Here is a 19,976-nt window from a genome sequence, read left to right as displayed (position 1 = left end):
CTAAAAATAAGAGTGAGCGCTTCTTTTCTGTTACCATTTCCCAGTGACCTTCAGTATCATATTAATGAGAAATCAGCGTAGAAGTAATGGCAACAGTAAATGTTGAACTTAAAGATCCAAAAACACAATGCAGTTATTGGACGCAGTTGCGAAATGACAAGCATAATGCCATTGAAGGCTGTATTAGCATGAAAGTTGAAGCTCTGAAACCTGACCAGATCTGATGAGATTTGTGGGTAATGTAGGAAACCATTAACCAAAGCGAAGTCGACATGTCAATGAAACAAGTTTAAACTAAAATAAATCTTGGACGCCATTGAAGACTGTTACTTATAAAGATTAATATGGAAGTTGGATTTTTCATTTAAAGTACTCCAACATTTTGTGGTTTGAATGTGTTTTAAAATGTAAATTCGCCTCAGTGTATGAAGTGATTTTAGTGATTTACCTTTTTCTTAACGTTAGAATTCTAATGCTCTCTCTGTAGGGCACTGCATCAGCAGCCAAAGGTGACTTCTTGCTGAGCAGTGATCGATTAATAGAGATCATCACCAAGCTCTATCGCACAGGGGCTGCTTCAGCTGACATGGAACCAATCAGTGTTGACATCTCAGATGAGTAAGTGTTCCTCACACTGTTTTTATGTATACATAGTGAGCATAACTACTGTAGTACTTTAGTAATTCTTGATTCTCCCAATGTTGCTTGCAGATTCCTTGTGCAGTTCAAGCAGGATAAAGTGTGTGTCAGATTTATCCAAGGCGGACCCAAGAGCAGCAATCAAGTCGCCTGCAAGCGTAAAAACAACCGGCTTCTGGAAGTGTCTGTTCCATCCCCATAATGACCAGTCATCTTCACTCCCTCTCAGGGTGCCATTTAGTGACTCTTCACCATCAAACCCAAACTTAAAGACGGTTACCAAATGATTGTGCAATTATGATGTTCTTGTCATTGCCAAATCTTATACTTTTAAAGACTTAATCAGTGCATTGTTGACTCAAATATTCCATACAGCAGTATTTGGCTACATAAGGCATACCACATATTTACCTTGGGATAGAGATGGGAGGTGATGTTTTCCTCACTGTCTTGGGTGGAGTACATTTTAAAATTCCTGTTTAATGAAGGCATTAATATTAATGGTTGGAATTATGATGCTATAGATGTTTGACATCATGCAATGTCTGGGCATCATGTTCATGTGAAGTGCTATACACAGATTGCAAATGAGACTTTTGGATAATTTTATGCTGAAAAAAATCTAAACTAAGGTTGCACTTGTTTTGCTTACACAAGGGTAAGAAAAGACATTTTGATTGGTTTGTCTTGTCTTTCTTGTTTTTGTCCCCTACACTTTTTAATTCTCACAGTGCACAATCTTTTAGCTGAATTGCCAAAGTTTTTATAATTTTGTAACAACTGATCCGTTCAGATAGACCTTATTTCATAATATATTACCCTTGTTCTTTACAAAGCCAAATAACTTGTGATCTCTACAGCCTGAAGGTAAACTAAGAAAACCCAAAGGCCTTCTGAGTCTTGCATTTGATCAAAATCTACCTTTTCAAAATAGAAAATAATTTTGTTTACTACTTATTTTTCAAAATAATGTGGATCTTTCATCTTGTGGATCAACTATAAACACTTGTTCCAGTACCAGCATGCAAAATGCAGTACAGCTGCTTCTAAACTCATGCACAAACAGACAGAAAAGCAAAAAAGCAGAGTACCACCATGTCTACTACAATGTGCTTGATTGACATTCTCAGTTGTTTGAACAGAGCATTGTCAACTTCACTGAGGTACCTGAAAAGTACTTTTGGCTTGCTGAACTGATTTTAAGGGAAATAGATTAGTTAATCTGATGTCTAGCTTCAGGAAATGACTGAGAGGAATCTATGTACACCAGAGACTAAGCTGTGCTGCCCCCCCCCCCCCCCCCCCCCCCCCCGAAAAAAAAAGTGTAAAATGAGGATGTCTCATCTTGCTTAATTACTCATAACTGCATGTACACTTGCCAATTCATAAAACCAACAGGGATGATTTTCAGGAAACCCAATTTTGTGTATGTAAAAGGCTAATAATAGTAGTTGATATTTATTTACTTATTTCTTTTTTTCTTACTTATTTTTTCACATTCTCACCATTTGAAGATGGGTGGTTTTACTTTATTTTTTTAGCTGGCAAATTGTATATGCAGTGATTTACTTGGGACTAATCCAGATGTTTTTGAGTGAAAAGCACTATACATTGAATTATTTCAAATGTCTGAATGCTAACACAGTATGATCTACATCACCAAAACACAGGTAAACTATATGTTCAGTTTAAGATTTTGTCACTGATCAGGAAAGTGGGTGCTTTGCTTTTAAATATACTTAATATAATATTTCCTCTTTATTCTTCAGTGTACATTTTGTGTTGTTAAATTTATGAAGGTCTTGGCAGACATTTTTGAAGACACAGCCCCTGGGAGAAGGTTCAGCATTTGCTTATGCAGGTGTTTAATGATTTTCAAGCTTTTAAGATGATTTTGTAATTTTACACTAAACAATAGTCAAGACGAATCGATTATTGTTCCCTTTTCATGAGGGGTGCATGGGGAAATTGTGCAAATTTACTTGTGTTCTTTGTGTACAGTTTCAGTTTTCAATGCAGTATACTATAGTTAATCTCTTTTGTGTCAGGAAGTTCAAGAGAAAAGAACTTTGTATGTTTTCAATGTCTAAATGTAACCTGGTGTATCAAGAAAACATTGATGTGTTTCTATAATGATTACATTCAACAAAGCAAAAGCAGTCTTTCTTTGCTTTTTTTAAATTAAAGCAACAAACAAATAAATAAGTTAGGCAATTCAATGTGGTTTGATGTCACGGTCATTGATTACCACTAGTTATCAGATAGTATGTAGAGGGTAAGAGTGGATATTCAGTCACTTTTTTTTGGGGGGGGGGGGGGCGGCATAGATCAGACTTCATTGAACTATATTAACTGTGAGCTGAATGGGGTGGACTACACATCTTGTGAGTGAGCATCTGGTCCATCTTCCTCCCCACCCTAGCACTTCTTAATCCACAATTTGTATTTAAAAAATCATAATCCAAAGCAAGATGGGGGTTCTCATATTGTTCATCCTGAAGACTAAGGAGTACTTAATCTTGGGGAAGAGCAGCTGGGACCAGATGTTTTCCATCACATCTGGAATGCTGTCCTGGGTGAAATTCCGCAGCGTAAGTATACTGCTGGTGGCACATCCCTGAGGAGCAGACCTTGACAGATTGTGCATGTTGAATGTAAAAATAGCACCCAATTACAGCACTACCCGCAGCAAGTTCCCACCACTCTAAAGTCTGGGAACAGAAGAGGTTGAACCTCCTGTGGAGTTCGCTGAAGGGGAGTGAGTTAGCGAGAGAGAGAGAGAGGAAGGAGGCACACCCAGCTGGATGGAAATGTTATGAAAACTTTGTGAAATTCTTTTTGTTCATATTTCCCTATTGTGCGTTTAATCTTTGACTGTGTTCATAAGAATGGAAGATATAGGCCTGTTTCAAGCTTCGTTATGTAACCTGATAGATATGAGGTGCAATGGAACTCTTTAGGTTTCATCACATATTTAAAAATTAAACAAAGCAAACTATTTCTGCTTTCACTTTGTCCCCCGAATTAGTTTTATTGTGAAAATGGTTTGTTAATGGGGCAAAAAAAAATTTTTTTGTTGTTTGTTTGTTTAATTTATAAATAAATAAATAAATAAATTGTGTTTGGGCAATTCACTGCCACTTGGGAACTGCACAAGTCAAAGAATATAAACGTGTGCTAGTCTTCTACTGCCATCTAGAGGGTAGATTTTACCATTCATGGCGTTTTAATAGACTATATAGAGTAAGACAACTTAATTTGGTGTTAAATTATACTGACTATTCGGTTCATGCAATTAATAATCATGGTGAACATGTTCTAAAACCCACCAATGTTGGTGAACACTATGTTCATATACACAAACGTATGGTGAGAAGCTGCTGGAGAAATATGATGTATTAAGATTAGCCACCTTCATTCAGGAAGTCATGTGATCATATGGTCAGAAACTAAGAAACTTTATTCATAACACTTATCGTCTTTCAGTAAAATGGCAACAAATGATAAATGATAAAAGGAAGTATAGTGTATAACATACTGACACAATGCACATTGTTAATAAGGCTAACATTATTCACCTTTCCAAGCCCAATTTATGTTCATAGGACTTGTTTTTTGGGGGGGACATCTAGGTCAGTTTAAGACATTAAATCTGTGTGCAGTGACAGCAGTGGATCCCCAATGAAATCTGAAAGACTGAGAGTATAGCGATTAAGCCTTAGGTCTGTCTTTCATTTCTGTATCACAGTTCAGACGGGACTAGTTTTCTAAACGTAGTTTGAGTTACAATTCTTATCACCCGACGTCTGTGATTCTCTGTACCGATTCAGACTGGACTAACGTCTCCGTGTTTATTACAGAGGTGGGAGTGTCTGGTTTGTACGTCTGGGCGTTGCAGAAGTTCGCATGCTCTGGATGTGTGCATTGCATACATAAGTACTTTAAATTTAAAAAGTACATTTTCTTAATTTATTTATTTAATTTTAATGTATTACAATTACTTATTAAAAAAGTGACTAAAATAAATTACACATGATTGTATAGAACTGGCTGCTTGTAACAAACCCACTGAAATAAAGACGTGGTTACTTATATAATTAAAATATGATATAATTGAGTGCAGAAATGAAGGTGAGTAATCACCTGACACTGATATTACGTTGGCCAGTCTTAACAATTTGCGTGATTTGGCTCTCTCACAGAGACTTTTGCGTGCACACGAGAAACAGTGGAAGAGAAAGACATGCTGCTTCACTTGTTACTGGAGGAAGAAAAAATGTAAAAAAAAAAAAAAAAAAAAAGAGAGAGAGAGAGAGAGAGAAAGAGAAGATGGTCTGTGCGACTACTCAACCAGAAAAGTGCGAGGGACAGCGAAATCAGACTGATTCTACCTTGAGAATCAACGGCCCTGGGTCACTGTTGCCACCTTGTGGAAGAACTAAATAGTGCAAAAGAATTAAATGCGCATGTGCGACCTGCGCGTATAGTACGCGCGTATTCTGCTGATGACGAAATTTGCGTCACGTTGTAAAAAGTGAAACATACTTTGAGTTTAAGAGCTTCTACGTTAGTTGACGTTGCCCAAAACACAAGGAAAAGCGTTGTGAAAAAATATTATCGGCATATCACAGGCATTTGCATTCGGACGGGATTAGATTTCTCAGAGGATCACTCAGTACGTTTACATGGACAACAGTAATCCAATATTAACCGGATTAAGACAATACTCAGATTAAGAAACTACCATGTAAACAGTGATTATTGATTGCCTTAATTATTGATTACCTTAATAATTACATTACTGCTGTCCATGTAAATGTAGTCACTGAGTTAGCCGAAAAACACTAGGCAATTTGCTCTGGAATTTGTACAGCAGTTGTGTGAGAAAAATTGTGACTATGTTTACATGGACAGCAGTAATGTAATTATTGACCTTTTTCTGAATAAGACAATATTGTGATTAAGGTGTTTACATGAGTTGCTTTTAGAATATTCCTTTCATGTTCCTGTTTTACATGTTATAGAACATAGATCCATTAGCAGCACACATCATTACGTCCCCACACCACACCGTCCGACGTTCCCTCCAGAATTTCACGTATCAACATACAGTTTGTCTCCATTATGGCACTGTATACAGTTCTGGATGTTTTCATTTTTAATTTTACGAAAGCTTCAAGTGCAGTTAATTATTTGTCATGCAATATGTGCAAATAGACGACTGATTGAAGCCATGGGCTGCGTCCAAAACCACATACTTACGTACTATATAGTAACCAAAATACATGTATTTCCCCGACTATATAGTAGGTAAGTACGCGGTTTCGGATGCAGCCGTGCTCTCTTGTTTGCCGTAAAACGGTTGAGCACTGAAGTGTGTGTATGTGTCCTGTCGCAAAATGTGGTGAAATCTCTCACACGATGTTAATAATGTGATTAAGGTGTTTACATGTCTGCAATACACTACGATAATGCGACTAAAACAGGAATACTCCACATGTCTTAATACGATTTGTGTTTAATTCGAGTATGGCTTTAATCGGATTAAGGTCATCAATAATCACTGTTTACATGGTAGTTTCTTAATAAGAGTATTGTCTTAATCCAGTTAATATCGGAATATTGTTGTCCATGTAAATGTACTGACAGATTTGGCAGATTTGGACGGGATAAAAATCGCGAAGTACGTCTGTGAAACATGAATTTTCCCCTGGAAAACTAGTCCCGTCCAAATAATGCTTTGGTTGAACAACTGATTTACACTCTAAAACCAATGTAAGTTCCCGCCGGGGCCATGTGTGTGCGTAGTTTGCATGTTCTCCCCATGTTGTGGGGGTTTCCTCCGGGTACTCCGGTTTCCTCCCCCAGTCCAAAGACATGCATGGTAGGCTGATTGGCGTGTCTAAAGTGTCCGTAGTGTATGAATGGGTGTGTGTGTATCTGATTGTGCCCTGCGATGGACTGGCACCCTGTCCAGGGTGTACTCCGCCTTGTGTCCGATGTTCCCTGGGATAGGCTCCAGGTTCCCCGTTACCCTGAAAAGGAGTAAGTGGTAGAAGATGGATGGATGGATGGAACCAATGTAAGTCTCTACCAGAAGTGGGAAGTAAGAGGCAGATTTCTTTCAGATTTTTGCGCTTCTGTTTTAATGTGTGTGCTATATTTGTGGTGTTCTTTCTCATGTGTGATGTATCTACTTCCTCTTTTACTTCCCCCTTTTTAAAGTTTCTATTGTTTCTTGAACCAGCAGAAGGCACACCAAAAAAATGCCACTGCCCAGGGCAGGGAGATTCACAAAAATAACTTCTTGTGCACTTGCAAACCTAGACCATCCAAAAAAAAGTCACAAAATAACTGAAAGTATGATATAGTATCTGATAAAAATACTGGTAGGAGAGTGCTGCCTCAGCTCCAGGGTCGGGATGGATCCTAAGTTCTAGTTACTGTCTGCACAATTTTGAATATTCTCCCTGTGTTCATGTGGGTTTCTTCCAGGTTCTCTGTTTTACTCAAATTGTTCAAAAACATGCAGGTAGGTGGATTGGCTATGGTTGTAGGTGTGACTATGTGTGTTCATGGTGCCCTGCAATGAATTGGCGTCACATCTTGGATGAAATCTTGCACCCAATGTTCCTGAGATGGTAAATGGTAAATGGCGCACTTATATAGCGCTTTTATCCAAAGCGCTTTACACTGTGTCTCATTCACCCATTCACTCACACTCTCACACACACCAATGGTAGCAGAGCTGCCATGCAAGGCGCTAATTTGCCATCAGGAGCAACTTGGGGTTCCGTGTCTTGCCCAAGGACACTTTGGCATGTGGAGTCATGTGTACTGGCAATGGAACCGCCAACCCTACGATTAGTGGACAACCCACTCTACCACCTGAGCCACAGCCGCCCGAGATAGGCTCAGGACCAAGCTGCCAGTGGCTTCTTCATATCTAGCCAACAAGCAGACTGCTTGCATGTTGTGATGCTGCTCATAGCTAGCCTACTATGTTTGCTGGATTGGTTAACACACTGATGCTGGAGCAAAGATTCTCTGCTAACCCCTCTTTTTTCTCTCTTTTTTCCACCCTCTATGATTTGGTCCTCAACTTCCACATACCCAGACTGTGACTCCATTCCACTAGCGTGTTCAAGGGTATTTTCCTGACATAACAAGTACACCTTGTGAGATCTGACTTCAGCTTTAGCTCCAAGTAATTCACCAGCCATACTGCAGGATTTGTGCTCATGTAGTCAAGGTTTAAGCTCCCTGGTAGCTGAGGATGAACACCAGCTATGATTCAGGTGAATCTCAGGTGACCCAAATGGTGCAGCCTAAACAACGATGATATGCAGACAGAGTAAGAAGTCAAAAAAGTGATCTGAGCCCTTTCTTTGTTTGTAGATGTCCTGGCAACAGATGACTCGCCTGAAATTGTTGATTTTGGAAGTGAAGGGTGCAGCAGAAATTTGTGCCCTTTGACAGAATCCTCCTTATAACCTCAGAACCAATTCTCCTGCCTTTCTTGAAAGAGGAGCCAAGGATGCTGTATCTGTAGCCATGTCTGGGAGACATCTCCAGAACTGATAGTGAAACCACCAGCAAATGCACACAGTGATGATATTCTGCTGAGTTGTTATGATATTGCATCACATATGGTGCATACAGGCCATATGTTAGCAATTTTGCTACTTGCATTAGAACATCCACTCCAATGTGCAGCTATTATATCCTCAGTGTTGGAGCTGTTTGTAACCTTGATCCTAATCCAGGGCTCTGGGTGGCTTACTGTCAATCTGGTTTATGGAAAGTGCCAAGTGTGGTTGGCATAATCCATAGTGCCTGACACATGTAAATCAACCCTGCAATGTGTCTGAGTCACTCTTCAATCCTGCAACCAAGAATGCTGCATTCGACTTCCCTTCAAAGTGGGAAGTCATTTTTTTTTGTCCACTGTGCATTTGAGCTATAAAGTTGGGGGGGGGGAACCATGGGCACTTCCATGTTTTTCTTGTTAGCAACAAACTACCTAGCTAATTGTGATAACATTTATATTTACCTCCTCAAGCCAACAAACTGTATAGTCAATGTTGTAGATTTAACAAGTAAATATATCTGTATGTTAATTGATCTAAAGCAAATATTTGTATATACAACATAACTCATTTAAAGGTAAGAAGTGCTACTTTGTTTACTGTTGATGTTGTGCACAGCCATGTTGATATGACCTCACTTGCTGAACTTGGGGTTGAGGTTGACACCTACACCCTAAAATTTTCCACAGAATGATCCATTGGCTAGACACCCACATTTGTTTGGGCAACAGTCATGCTCACAAGTCCATAGCAGGCACCTGAGTACCCCATTTACCTTGTGTCAGGCCCTAAACAGCACATGTACAGCTGAGAACCCCATATCTTGAGAATCACTATACTACACTTGGTAGTGTGCTGCATTTGACTAGTGGTTGTAACTTGTAATTCCCATCCTCCAACCAGGAAATGCCAAAGAAAACAAGTTCTTTCCTAGTTCATGGCATGATCTCAAATCAACATATCTGCGCACAGCATCAGAAGTAAACAAACTAGCACTTTTTTTACCTTTAAGTATTTGCTTTAGATCAATCGACACATATTCGGTTGTTAAATCTATAACATTAACTATACAGAATGCGGTTTGAGGAGGAAAATATCACTCATCACAGTTGGTTGGCTACAAACAATAAGCTGGCTAGCTTGTCACTAACAGACAAACATGTAGGTGTCCATGGTTTTAATTTTTCCCCACTTTGTATGGTGAACGCACCGAGATTGAAAATTACATCATTCCGAGTTACGACTGCAAATTAGCACTTATTACGATGCAAGTCTAGTATTAGTATCACATTAGGGTATTGTGACAACCCTAGCTGTATGAGTGCAGTGTAAATGAATATTCTAGTTGAATGTAAATTCATTTTAAGCCCTCTTGTTAATATACAATGTGACACATGTTAACAACTAAATGAGCATATCATGTGAGCATTAAGATTTTTACTGTTAATAAAATTGGTGACTTTTTTGTAGCCTAAAATGATGTGGCGACCTGAGATTTTATGAGTTTACTGTAAATTGGCTATTGCATTAGTCAGTCACTGCCAACAATCAGTCATGAAAGACAGGAGCTACCACAATATTCCTCTTGGGCATTTTTGAGAAGTTTTTTTTTTTTAAATGAACCTTTTAAGTGTCAATTAGAACATTCTTAGTGGTAATACAAGATTACTGAATATTTCCCATTAATGTATTAAGTGTGAATAAATTCTGCAACTCTGGTCTTTTTTCTTTTAAGAACAGTTCGAATACGAAGAAGTTGACAAAACTAGCTAAAACAGTAGAATGTTTTACTGAACAGTCCTGCTTTCTTTTTGTATAGTAAAACAATAGTGTTAAAAGATTTTCCATCATTGTTTTAGCTTCTACTTAACCTTGGAGTACCACTGAGCCGACAAGAGGCCTTGGACTAAATCTCTGTAGATTTCTCTTGGCAGCCCTTGACTGAGTCCCTGATCAATAGAGTTTGATGTTTGAATGATGTTACTAGCTTTTGGAGGTCATTCAATTTAGAACAGATCTCGATCAGGTTTAGACAAAGAAATTTAAGGAGTTTAAACGAACTCAATCCATTTCAATCATTATTTTCTACAAATTGGGGTGCCCTAAACATTTTCTGCAAATTGGGTTGCCCTTCTCTGACACATTCAGTAGCTGGATTAGTTAACCCTACAAGGCATTTAAAAACAAGACTGAAAACTTGTAAAAAAAATTTTAATCCACAAATATAGTTGTCTAGTGTTAGAAATACCCTAGATAGAGCAAATAAACATTATATGCATATAATGTAAGACTTAAAAATGTAAGTAGTGCTACAAACGATAAGATCAAAGTAAACAGATTTAATGCACATGTGCGACTGGTATTTGAAGCTCAGTAGCATCTTTATTAAATTTACAGTTTATACAATTAATCTGCACATAACAGTTTACTTTATTATAGTCATACACTGCAAGCTGTTTTAAACTCAATAAGCATACATTAAAATGGCAATTAACATTTACTATTTTGAAAACAGATGAAAACCACTACTAAAGTTTTGTTGCAAAATTTACAGTGATCAAGAGGTTTAACAGCACATTGTCTGAGGAGAAGAATCCAGGGAGTAACTGCAGGGTACTTTAACACATGCTGAACATAGTTTCACATAATATGGTGTCAGAAGCACTTTGTACAGCTGATGAAGTATACATAACTCCTAAGGCCTTTTACATTGGTCATTACTACTACAGGTCAGTGCAATCCACTCGCTTGTAACATTAATAGTACAAGAGATACATCAGCAATTATGCTAAAAACATGTAAGCTAGACGAAGAAATTAATCATCTAACTGCTGATCAGGATTCTTTTGTTTGTTTGGTTTAATCCACCATTTACTGGACAATAATAAAATGAGAAGTTTTCATACTCATGAGGACAATGCAAGAAGTTTTTTTTCCCACCTGGCCTTGCTACCCCAAGATCCTCCTGATTGGAAATTAACTTGTACATATACATCAGTGTTATCCAAAGCTGTTAAATTTATTATAAATTCTGTCTATGCTCCTGACCTTTAGAACATTCTTCCTCCTGAACTCAGGGAAGCTCAGACCTTTGGCATTTTTAAAGCTCAACTTAAGACACTTTTTTAAACTTGCATTTGACTGCTGATGATGTCTTCTTTTATCATTATTAACGTTGTAATTTTTATTAACTTTTATATGTTTTATTGTTCTGCGTACAAGAGTTAGTACAAAGCAGTAAAGCACGTCTTTTGGTGCGAAGGATGACAACGAAGAAGAATCACAAAAGCATGAATAATGCTTGGGCAATCTCACGCCACAATTAGGACCCATATACAAATCCTTATACACGAAGACTAGAATTATACAAATGCAGGTTCTTTCTAACCTGCACGCGTTTCTGTCCCTTCCGTTTATTCCATTTTTTCTTCAACTACCTTGTGATTCAACTGCCCTGTTGCCACATTGTGGAAGAACTAAATAGTGCAAAAGAATTAAATGTGCATGTGCGACCTGCTATAAACTGCATGTGGTTAGAAATATCTGGCGGCGCACGTACAGTAAGCACATACTCTATTGATGACGAAATTTGCGTCCCGAGTACTGTACAGCACACTGCAGCATATCTCCCTGTTTCTTAACAAAGCCTAATTATGAACATTCCACACCACAACCACTTCTATCTTATGCCTAAAGAAAACAACTGAGGAAAGAGAATAAAAAGAAAACAATTCTGAATGTCCTGGAGTATTGGCCAGTTCTTGCCTCACAGCAATAATATCCAAATTGGGTAACAAAATGTCTTGAGCTAAATGTTCCAGTCTTCACCTACATTCAAGCCACCTCACATTTTCTACAATGTCTGCTTAACGCACTTCAATGTCTGCATGTCAACACTCTGCTTCTTTCTGTGGGCATCAAATGTGTATATACACATCCCTAATGACGAGATATTTCTCAGGCTGTGACTGAAAAGAATTTTAGCTTTATTTCTACACTTAATTCTAAGACTATTAGTTAGTGAGTATCAAGCTATTGTAAGCATCAGTCTATAGTTTTGGAATAAAGATAACAAAAAAAAAACACAAGTTTGCATTGGAAAAAAAAAATACAAAGAAGAATAAATTCCATAAAACACCATAAAATACATGTGATTAATACAGGTGTTTAAAAAAAAAAAAAGCCCTATCTCTGCACATGGACACATTTTAAAACGTCTTTAAACAGGCTTTTGTCATTTGGCCCTAAGCCAACATTAAAAAATGGGGGGGGGTAGTGGAACCAACTGCAGCTCAGTTTGGTTGACTCTTCAGCCACGTAGTTCCTCCTTTGAATGCAGATAAATCTTGGTCAATTTATGCTTCTTCACTTTCTTTGTCCTGTTTTGGCGAATCAACATTAAGTTTCAGTGGTACTGCAGTTTCTTAGGGGTCGATCACATTCCCCATTTGACATTGGTTCACTTGAAGTTCCACCTGGTTAGCAGGTAAGTAAGTAAGTAAGTAAGTAAGTAAAGGCAAGCTACATGATGAATATAGATTACTTATTATGTAATTCACTATTGACTGTAGTCATTTACAGTCACTTATTTGAGCATGCATAGAACATATAAATACAATGCATTGTCGAAAGGGGGAAAAAAACATGATTTATTCCTTCAATTTCACCTAAACAATGTGAAGAAATTAGTTGTGTTATTGTCATAATCATTAATACAATTAATAAGTGTAGAGTTAGTAAGCTTAACAAATGATGACTTATTACAAATCCTGCTTTGGAAAAAAAAGGCTGATTTAATCTTGTGTGTTGTTGCATACATGTATAACTGTGTTACATGCACACCTCCAAAATCTCAATGTGTTGTGCAATGCTGCAGTGCTATGAGTCAGGCAAATGCCAACTGGTTAAACCAAAAGTTTTTCCAATAGCCTCTGTACCTTTTTTCAGCCCAGGCACACTTTACTAATACCTGCCCGTAATATATTTGTAATTTATTTCTCCTCATGTCAAGTTCATCTAGGTTAAACTTCACATAAATTCCTGAGCTTCAAAATCATGAACTGACAGAAAACAATAAGACTATGTGACCTTTGCTTTCAAGAAGAAAAAAATACTAAGATCCAGAAATGCTAGCTCAAAAATGAGTGGTTTATCTCGACTGTGTTCTTTCTTTCTTTCTCTTTCTTTCTCTCTCTCTCTATATCTATCCAGCTCATGGCCTCAAGTCAAAAACTGAACAACTTTTTTTTGTTAGTAAAATAAGGCAAGACATAGACGGAAAGGCATATTTTAGCATACATTATCCATAAGTAAAATTTAAAACAACTAGATCAAACCCAGTCCTTTACTACCTCTGTTCGCCATACTACTGTTTTTTTGGTGGTTTTTTTTGCCAGTTCACACTCACTATTATCACAACAGTTAACAACCAGGATGGTAGACATATGAAACCAGCAACGTAATCTTTTTCAAACTGCTGATCCTGCTACGTCACAGGGCAGCTAAACAGACAAAGGAGAGCACTGAACGCTCCTTTTCTACATACATGAGCTCAGACATGCACTGCTAGGGTTTCTCTGATCAGACAGTGACACCATCCTTCCCACCCAGACAACAGGCCAATTATGCTCTCTTGGACTCCTGATCACTGATGCATCATCAGGTTGAGCTTCTAATGACTGAAAAGATGCTTTCTAATTGAATTACTCAGAAGCCTTGTGTGCAAACAATTTTCTTTTTCTGCACCTTCTGTTTATTAAGTAACATCCCCTAGTGCCCACATATGAATTATAAGAAAGTTTGTAATGTACATAATAAATGGTAGGCATCTATGTGAACATGCTCGTACACAGAAGAATAATCAGGCCAAAGTATGATAGAGTTTTATCACTCACCAGCTGTACCTCCAGGACATCCTGCAGGCATATAAACTAAAGAAGCACAAACAAATACATAGGTAAAAATTCAGCAAGCAGTGCTGCAGCAGTGTTTACTTACATACAGACAAGTGCAGATTTATCTGCAAGAATAAGCTGAGAAGGTTTTTTGTGTGTGTGTTTTTTTTTTTTTTTAAAGGATTTTAGATGGGATTGGGAGAGTATAGAATGACGTAAAGGGAACCCAACTATGAAGACTCGTATGGCTTATTCATCCGCTATACAAAAACAATGTTTTTTTTTTTTTTCACAGATTACATGTGAATGGCCAAAGATCAAAGATGGCAAAGATCCAAACAATCTAATTATGTAAAAATATTTAGTCCACCTTTCAGAGACCAAAACCATGCATGTACTCCAAATGGTTCAAGAACAGCTTTAATATTACTTAGGGTATGTCTTGGGTAGGCACTTTAGGCTAATTTTACAGGAGCTTAACGTTATGAGAACATACAGAAAAAAACGCACTAACAAAATGCTTATGGGTTTGATTATATTTACAGATATCCCCTGTATCACAGCACACAAGAACTAGAAAATTACAGCCAAAAGCAGCACAGTGTGGCAGTGTTTTCCTGCTGCGGGGGCTAGTAGATAACTCTTTTGAGCGCTCAAGTGCAACCATTTTACGTCATCGACTCAGAGTGCATTGCGCATGTCACGTAATGGTGGCCTCCATAGGTTAAAATATGTATTAAATATTATGGATTTTTAAAGTAATCAACATATTTTATGTTGTTCTAACAATATATTTTAGTAGGAGAGCACTAAGTGTTAAGGCCTACAAGTCTTCATAGTCGGGCTTCCTTTTAAGGAATATGTTTAATGTGTCTCATCACTACTTTAATATCTTAGGAGTTTTTTTAACTTTAACTTAAAGTTGCTTTTTTTTTTAAACCATTACCACAAGTTCACCTTAATTAGTTGTTTTAAAACACAAAGTGTAAGAAAACATAAGCAAACTGCATTGCAGCTATAGGCAAAAAAATGACTATAGGCATCTAATCATAGCATTACATCCCAGAATTAATATATTTATTTTGGAGAATGGTGTAAATAAGCTAGAACTTAGAAACCTGGTCTCATTACATCTTGGTACCAGTCTTAACATTCCTTGCCATGAATGGTACTAGCTAGATTCATATTTAGTCTACAGTATTTCCTGCTTATCCAATTCCTAAAAATAGCAATTAAAACCAAACAGCCTACGGTAGATATCAAACCAATCCAAAATAACGACCTCAATCAACCATTGGCTGAAAGGTTATCTCGTTGCAACGTTATCTCTCGTTAGCTTGTTGTCAACTGCAAATTTAAATTGAGTATACAAAGTGACGTGTGTCCATGAGTGAATCTCTGTATGTGCGTAGAGGACCACTAAGGCATCACAGAGCATAAAGGTCGTATGTGGATATTAGCATGCATACAAATAAAACTAATGTATACACAATTGATTTCATTTACAAATATATAACTTAAATGCACTAATAAATTTTAATTTAGAGTAGAGAAAATAGGGTATTGAAAACAAATTTAGGTTGGTTTCAGCTCAATTACTGTAAACATGAACAGATAACATGGCACCATTTACTCCGATCATTCAGTTTTAAAAACTTTTTTGCTCAAATCAAAAGCTGCCTTTTTGACTGAGTTTTGCAGTAGATGAAAACTGGAGCTAGAGTCTGAGCAGTGGAGAACTTGTAGCCAGAACATTTATTTCAATATTATGTGTTGGTCAATTTTAATACCGAAACCAATGAATTAACATAATGCAAAAGTAATATGAAGACACACAGCTAACAAGGTAATTTTTCATCTTCCCTTAAAGGTGTTTCAGTTTGCTAATGTTATCAGCTAGCTAACCAACAAGCTAGTTTAGGCATGAAAATGAGCCACAAAGCACAAGGCTTAAAATTGTGACCATTTGGGTCACATATGCTCCTGAAATTAAATATGTGCAACCTCAAAATATATTTGGGATCATTTGTGTGAGGCAAATGATTGTTGTGGTGCTATCGGGTTTCACTTCTCTGCAAAACATTCACTAATTACTGCACAGTATGTGCCTGCTGTTAGCTGAACCAAGAAAACTGCAAAAGAACTCCAAAAGGGTCCGTTACAACAGTTTGCAGTAGAACAAGAGAACTGTCAAAGTTTGAAAGATGTCAACTGAAGTTTGCTGGATTATAGTCTCAGAAAGGGACTCAGATCCATGTTGGAAAATGCGTCCGCATTCATGAGGCTAGACCGTCAACTCAACCACACTTTTAAATAAATAATTCTGATCAAATGCATTCATCAATAAGAAAAATATTGAAGGGCATAATCAAGGCCAACTGAACTTGCAAAAACAACAGAACTCTATTCCCAAAGGAGACGCATATTTTGGCTTCACTTTTAAACTCCTATTACAACATCCACCCTATGTTTCTGATCAGTGACAACATCTACATGGACAGCAATAATGTAATTACTGACCTTATTCTGAATAATACAATATTGTGATTAAGGTGTTTACATGAGTTGCATTTAGAATATTCCTTTCATGTTATAGAACACAGATTGTTTAACGGCACACGTCATTACGTCTCCACGCCACGCCGTCAGACTTTCCCTCCAGAATTTCACGTATCGACATACAGTTCGTCTTCGTTATGGTACCATATACAGCTTTGGCAGTTTCATTTTTAGTTTTCCAAAAATTTAAAGTGAAGGTAATTGTCATGCTATATGTGCAAATAGACGACTGCTTGAAGCCGTGGGCTGCGTCCCAAATCGCATATTTACCTACTAGATAGTAGCCGAAATACATGTATTTCACCTACTATATAGCAGGTAAGTACGTGGTTTCGGACGCAGCCGTGCTCTCTTGTTTGCAGTCAAACGGTTGAGCACTGCCGTGTGTGTACGTGTCCTGTCGCAAAATGCGGTGAAAACTCTAAAATAGGAATACTCCACATGTCTTAACACGATTTGTGTTTACTTGGAGTATGACTTTATTCGGATTAAGGTAATCAATAATTACGGTTTACATGGTAGTTTCTTAATCAGAGTATCATCTTAATCGGGTTAATATCGGAATATTATTGTCCATGTAAATGTACTGATTAAAAAAAATTAAAAGTCAGTTTAAGCATGAGTCTTATTTCTCAAACAAAACAATACATGTTATCTGTGTATACCATGCAAGGTTACCAAAATTGCATTAAACACACATTTGGATACTGAGTACTGTTTGGAATCTGTCATACCTTTTATTTTGTTCCAAAAGACTCCAGCTAAAACTAGACCAATAAGAACCAGTACAACGAGAACACCAACAATAACACCAATGGGAAATGCATCTTGTCCACCATCTTCAGATGAAAACAACAACAATGGTAAGGAAATGATAAAATTAACTTCACTAAAACGTTAAAATTCAATATACTTTAGCAATCATACCAAAGAAGTGCCTTGTGCTGAGCAGGGTATTTCTTAATTATTATATACAAGACTGACAATACATGATCAATGAAACTTTAAAGCATTATATTTAGTCAGCAAACAGTGAAGCAAACTGTTTTTATACAAAAAGGGAAAAAAAAATGTTAAAAATAATAATAAAATAAACATTACCTTTTTGGTGACACATTTTAAGGCTGAACTCTGTTTCGGAGTAGCTCACTTTATTTTTTGCAGTGCAGAAATAGACTCTCTCATCATCATTTTCTTTGGTGATATGAAGACTATTCCCAGACTGAGACAAGCCATTTGGTCCTGACCAGGTAAACTCTGCCTGCACTGAAGGGTCCACTGAACACAGAAGTGTTATGTTCACGTCGTTCTGCTCACAAGTCACTTTTGGCTTAGGAACTGGATCTGTAGAGTAAAAGGTGTCAAATCTTTTCACTAAAACAACTTACACTGTAATGCATGCACTTTTGGGCCACATACAACATAGTAAAACATAGCCCAATTGAAAATTGTATAAAAATGTACAAATATGATGTGTAAAGAATAGAACATGATTGACCGTGCTACCTAGAACAGCACACCTCAAAGTGTTTTATTCCTCTCATACCTCAGTGTTTTACTGCTCTTACACCACGACAATCTGCTTTTTGATTACTGAATTTAACAGTTATATTTAACTGTATAGCCTCTGCAACAAAAGTTACTTCCTGTTTTCACTTACATTACAGCAACTATAAACACTCAATTCCTCACAGCCTCTCTTTTTTTCTTTCATGAAATTAATAAGATGAAAAAATAACGCCACTTTTATTTTTACAGAGAAACCGCAGATCACAATGTACTCGACCCTGAACACTCTCCCATGGTTGAAAACTTATTGACCGTCACCAATTGGTAACACCTAAGAACCCTTCAATAAATGTTAAATAAAATTCTACTTAAAGAAAGCATCACATCATCAGTGATTAAAATTTTTTCTAAAATGGTTTATTAATAGGATCACACAGTTTCCTGTGAATGAGCTGTTACTACAGAAAGGTACGAATGAGAGTAGAAGTTTCTACTGCAACTCCTGTCAGAGCCACGCTGTTACAGAAAACTTCAACAGCATTGTGGTGGTATAAAGTTCAAGAACTAAAACCAACATACAGAATGAGACTCACTTACCGATCACTGTAATCGTACGTTCAGAATAGTGCAGAACACCGTCCACCTGGAATTGACCTTTAAATAAACCACTGTCCTCCTTCTTCAACTGAAGTGTTAAGTCTCCTGTCTTAATGTCAAGACTTGCTCGTTCTTTGAATCGATACCACGATGGTTCATTGCCAGAATCCCAATCAACCACCAAATTCCCATTATATCTCCAGTCAATACTTTCAATTGTTCCTCGTATCGATGGACGAAAAGTGTGATTTGTCCCAGCTTTAATATCTTCACTGTATACATAGTCTACCGAAACAAAGAGTGAAACAGAATGAAAGGGAAAATACAGAATGAAAATGTGTATGGGTCATAATACATTTCAAAATATCAAATTACAAAACATTATGTACATTACTACATACTGATAAAGTTAAAAATTAAGAAAAATATTAATAAAACTATATTAATTTGACTTTCTAGAGAGAAGGATGGTTTCACTTGGGTTTTCCCCCAAAAAAACAGGCGCGAGCTAAACGGCTAACTGGCACAGACCAATGCGAAATTTACTATAAATGATTACTTGGCCATAGCATACAAAATAGAAAAAGAAAAAAGAAAACACTCCTCAGACACATATGACAGAAAATAATCAAATCGAGGAGTTTAAAATGGCTTTTCTTACTTTCTTTTGTTTTGTTTTTCGACTTGACCGTCCCCACCCAAAACTAGCTATACTAATCTCTAGCTAATCTAAGATTAGCCAAAATTATTCGGTGTAGCTATAACGCTTTATATCTCGTTTACATTATTAACATTGAATACATTTATATACTGAGGATTTAACTTACCGACACTAAAAATTATAAAGTATACCAGAAGAGAAAGGCCGTCGTTCACCATCGTGGATTGCTTTCTTTTTCTAAAGGGCGTAAACTTCCGCTTTTAATCGTGATACAATGGTCGAGCAGGACTTCTACCCAGTAATCACAAATGTCATATCAACACAACTCAAACATGCTGTCAGCCATGAGGATTTCCATTAAAGTTTGTGTATGGTGAATTTTGTCTCGTCTTGTGGAACAATGCTCGCGAATATAGATTTTAGAAAAATACTGCGCACGTTACTGAGAACTGCGTCTTCTTCCTCTCTTCTTGTTTGTTTGTTTGTTTGTCAGGTTGCAAGCAGCTAAAACGCTGTATTCCGCCACCT

At 37.2% G+C, this 19,976-nt stretch overlaps 2 protein-coding genes across 8 annotated transcripts in view; one reads left to right on the top strand and one right to left on the bottom strand.

Moving 5' to 3' along the window:
• Nucleotides 1-1,944, top strand: part of myo1b (myosin IB) — a 64,326-nt gene extending 62,382 nt beyond the window's left edge. For all 4 annotated transcript variants that reach the window (XM_053626852.1, XM_053626855.1, XM_053626854.1 and 1 more), the window contains 2 exons: nt 488-618; nt 712-1,944. In XM_053626852.1, coding sequence (XP_053482827.1) covers nt 488-618; nt 712-841 — 261 coding nt within the window. In that variant the 3' untranslated portion in view covers nt 842-1,944. The remainder of the gene's footprint in view (nt 1-487; nt 619-711) is intronic.
• An 8,608-nt stretch (nt 1,945-10,552) lies between these two features.
• Nucleotides 10,553-19,932, bottom strand: LOC128608797 (uncharacterized). 4 transcript variants are annotated; one of them, XM_053626847.1, is made up of 6 exons: nt 19,615-19,932; nt 18,788-19,072; nt 17,783-18,025; nt 17,416-17,520; nt 14,123-14,158; nt 10,553-12,703 (listed from the first exon to the last, which is right to left on the bottom strand). In XM_053626847.1, exons 1-6 carry the CDS (start codon nt 19,664-19,666, stop codon nt 12,627-12,629), a joined length of 798 nt encoding a protein of 265 aa, XP_053482822.1. In that variant the 5' UTR covers nt 19,667-19,932; the 3' UTR covers nt 10,553-12,626. The 4 variants fall into 4 exon arrangements, with proteins under 4 accessions (XP_053482822.1, XP_053482823.1, XP_053482825.1 ...); XM_053626848.1 differs by having other exon boundaries at nt 10,553-12,607; XM_053626850.1 differs by lacking the exon at nt 17,416-17,520.
• Nucleotides 19,933-19,976: the final 44 nt, after the last annotated feature.

Source organism: Ictalurus furcatus, chromosome 6 (genome assembly GCF_023375685.1).
Source record: "Ictalurus furcatus strain D&B chromosome 6, Billie_1.0, whole genome shotgun sequence".
NCBI classification, from domain to species: domain Eukaryota; kingdom Metazoa; phylum Chordata; class Actinopteri; order Siluriformes; family Ictaluridae; genus Ictalurus; species Ictalurus furcatus.
The sequence above is the reverse complement of the archived record's forward strand: the minus strand, read 5'-3'. Positions and strand labels throughout refer to the sequence as shown.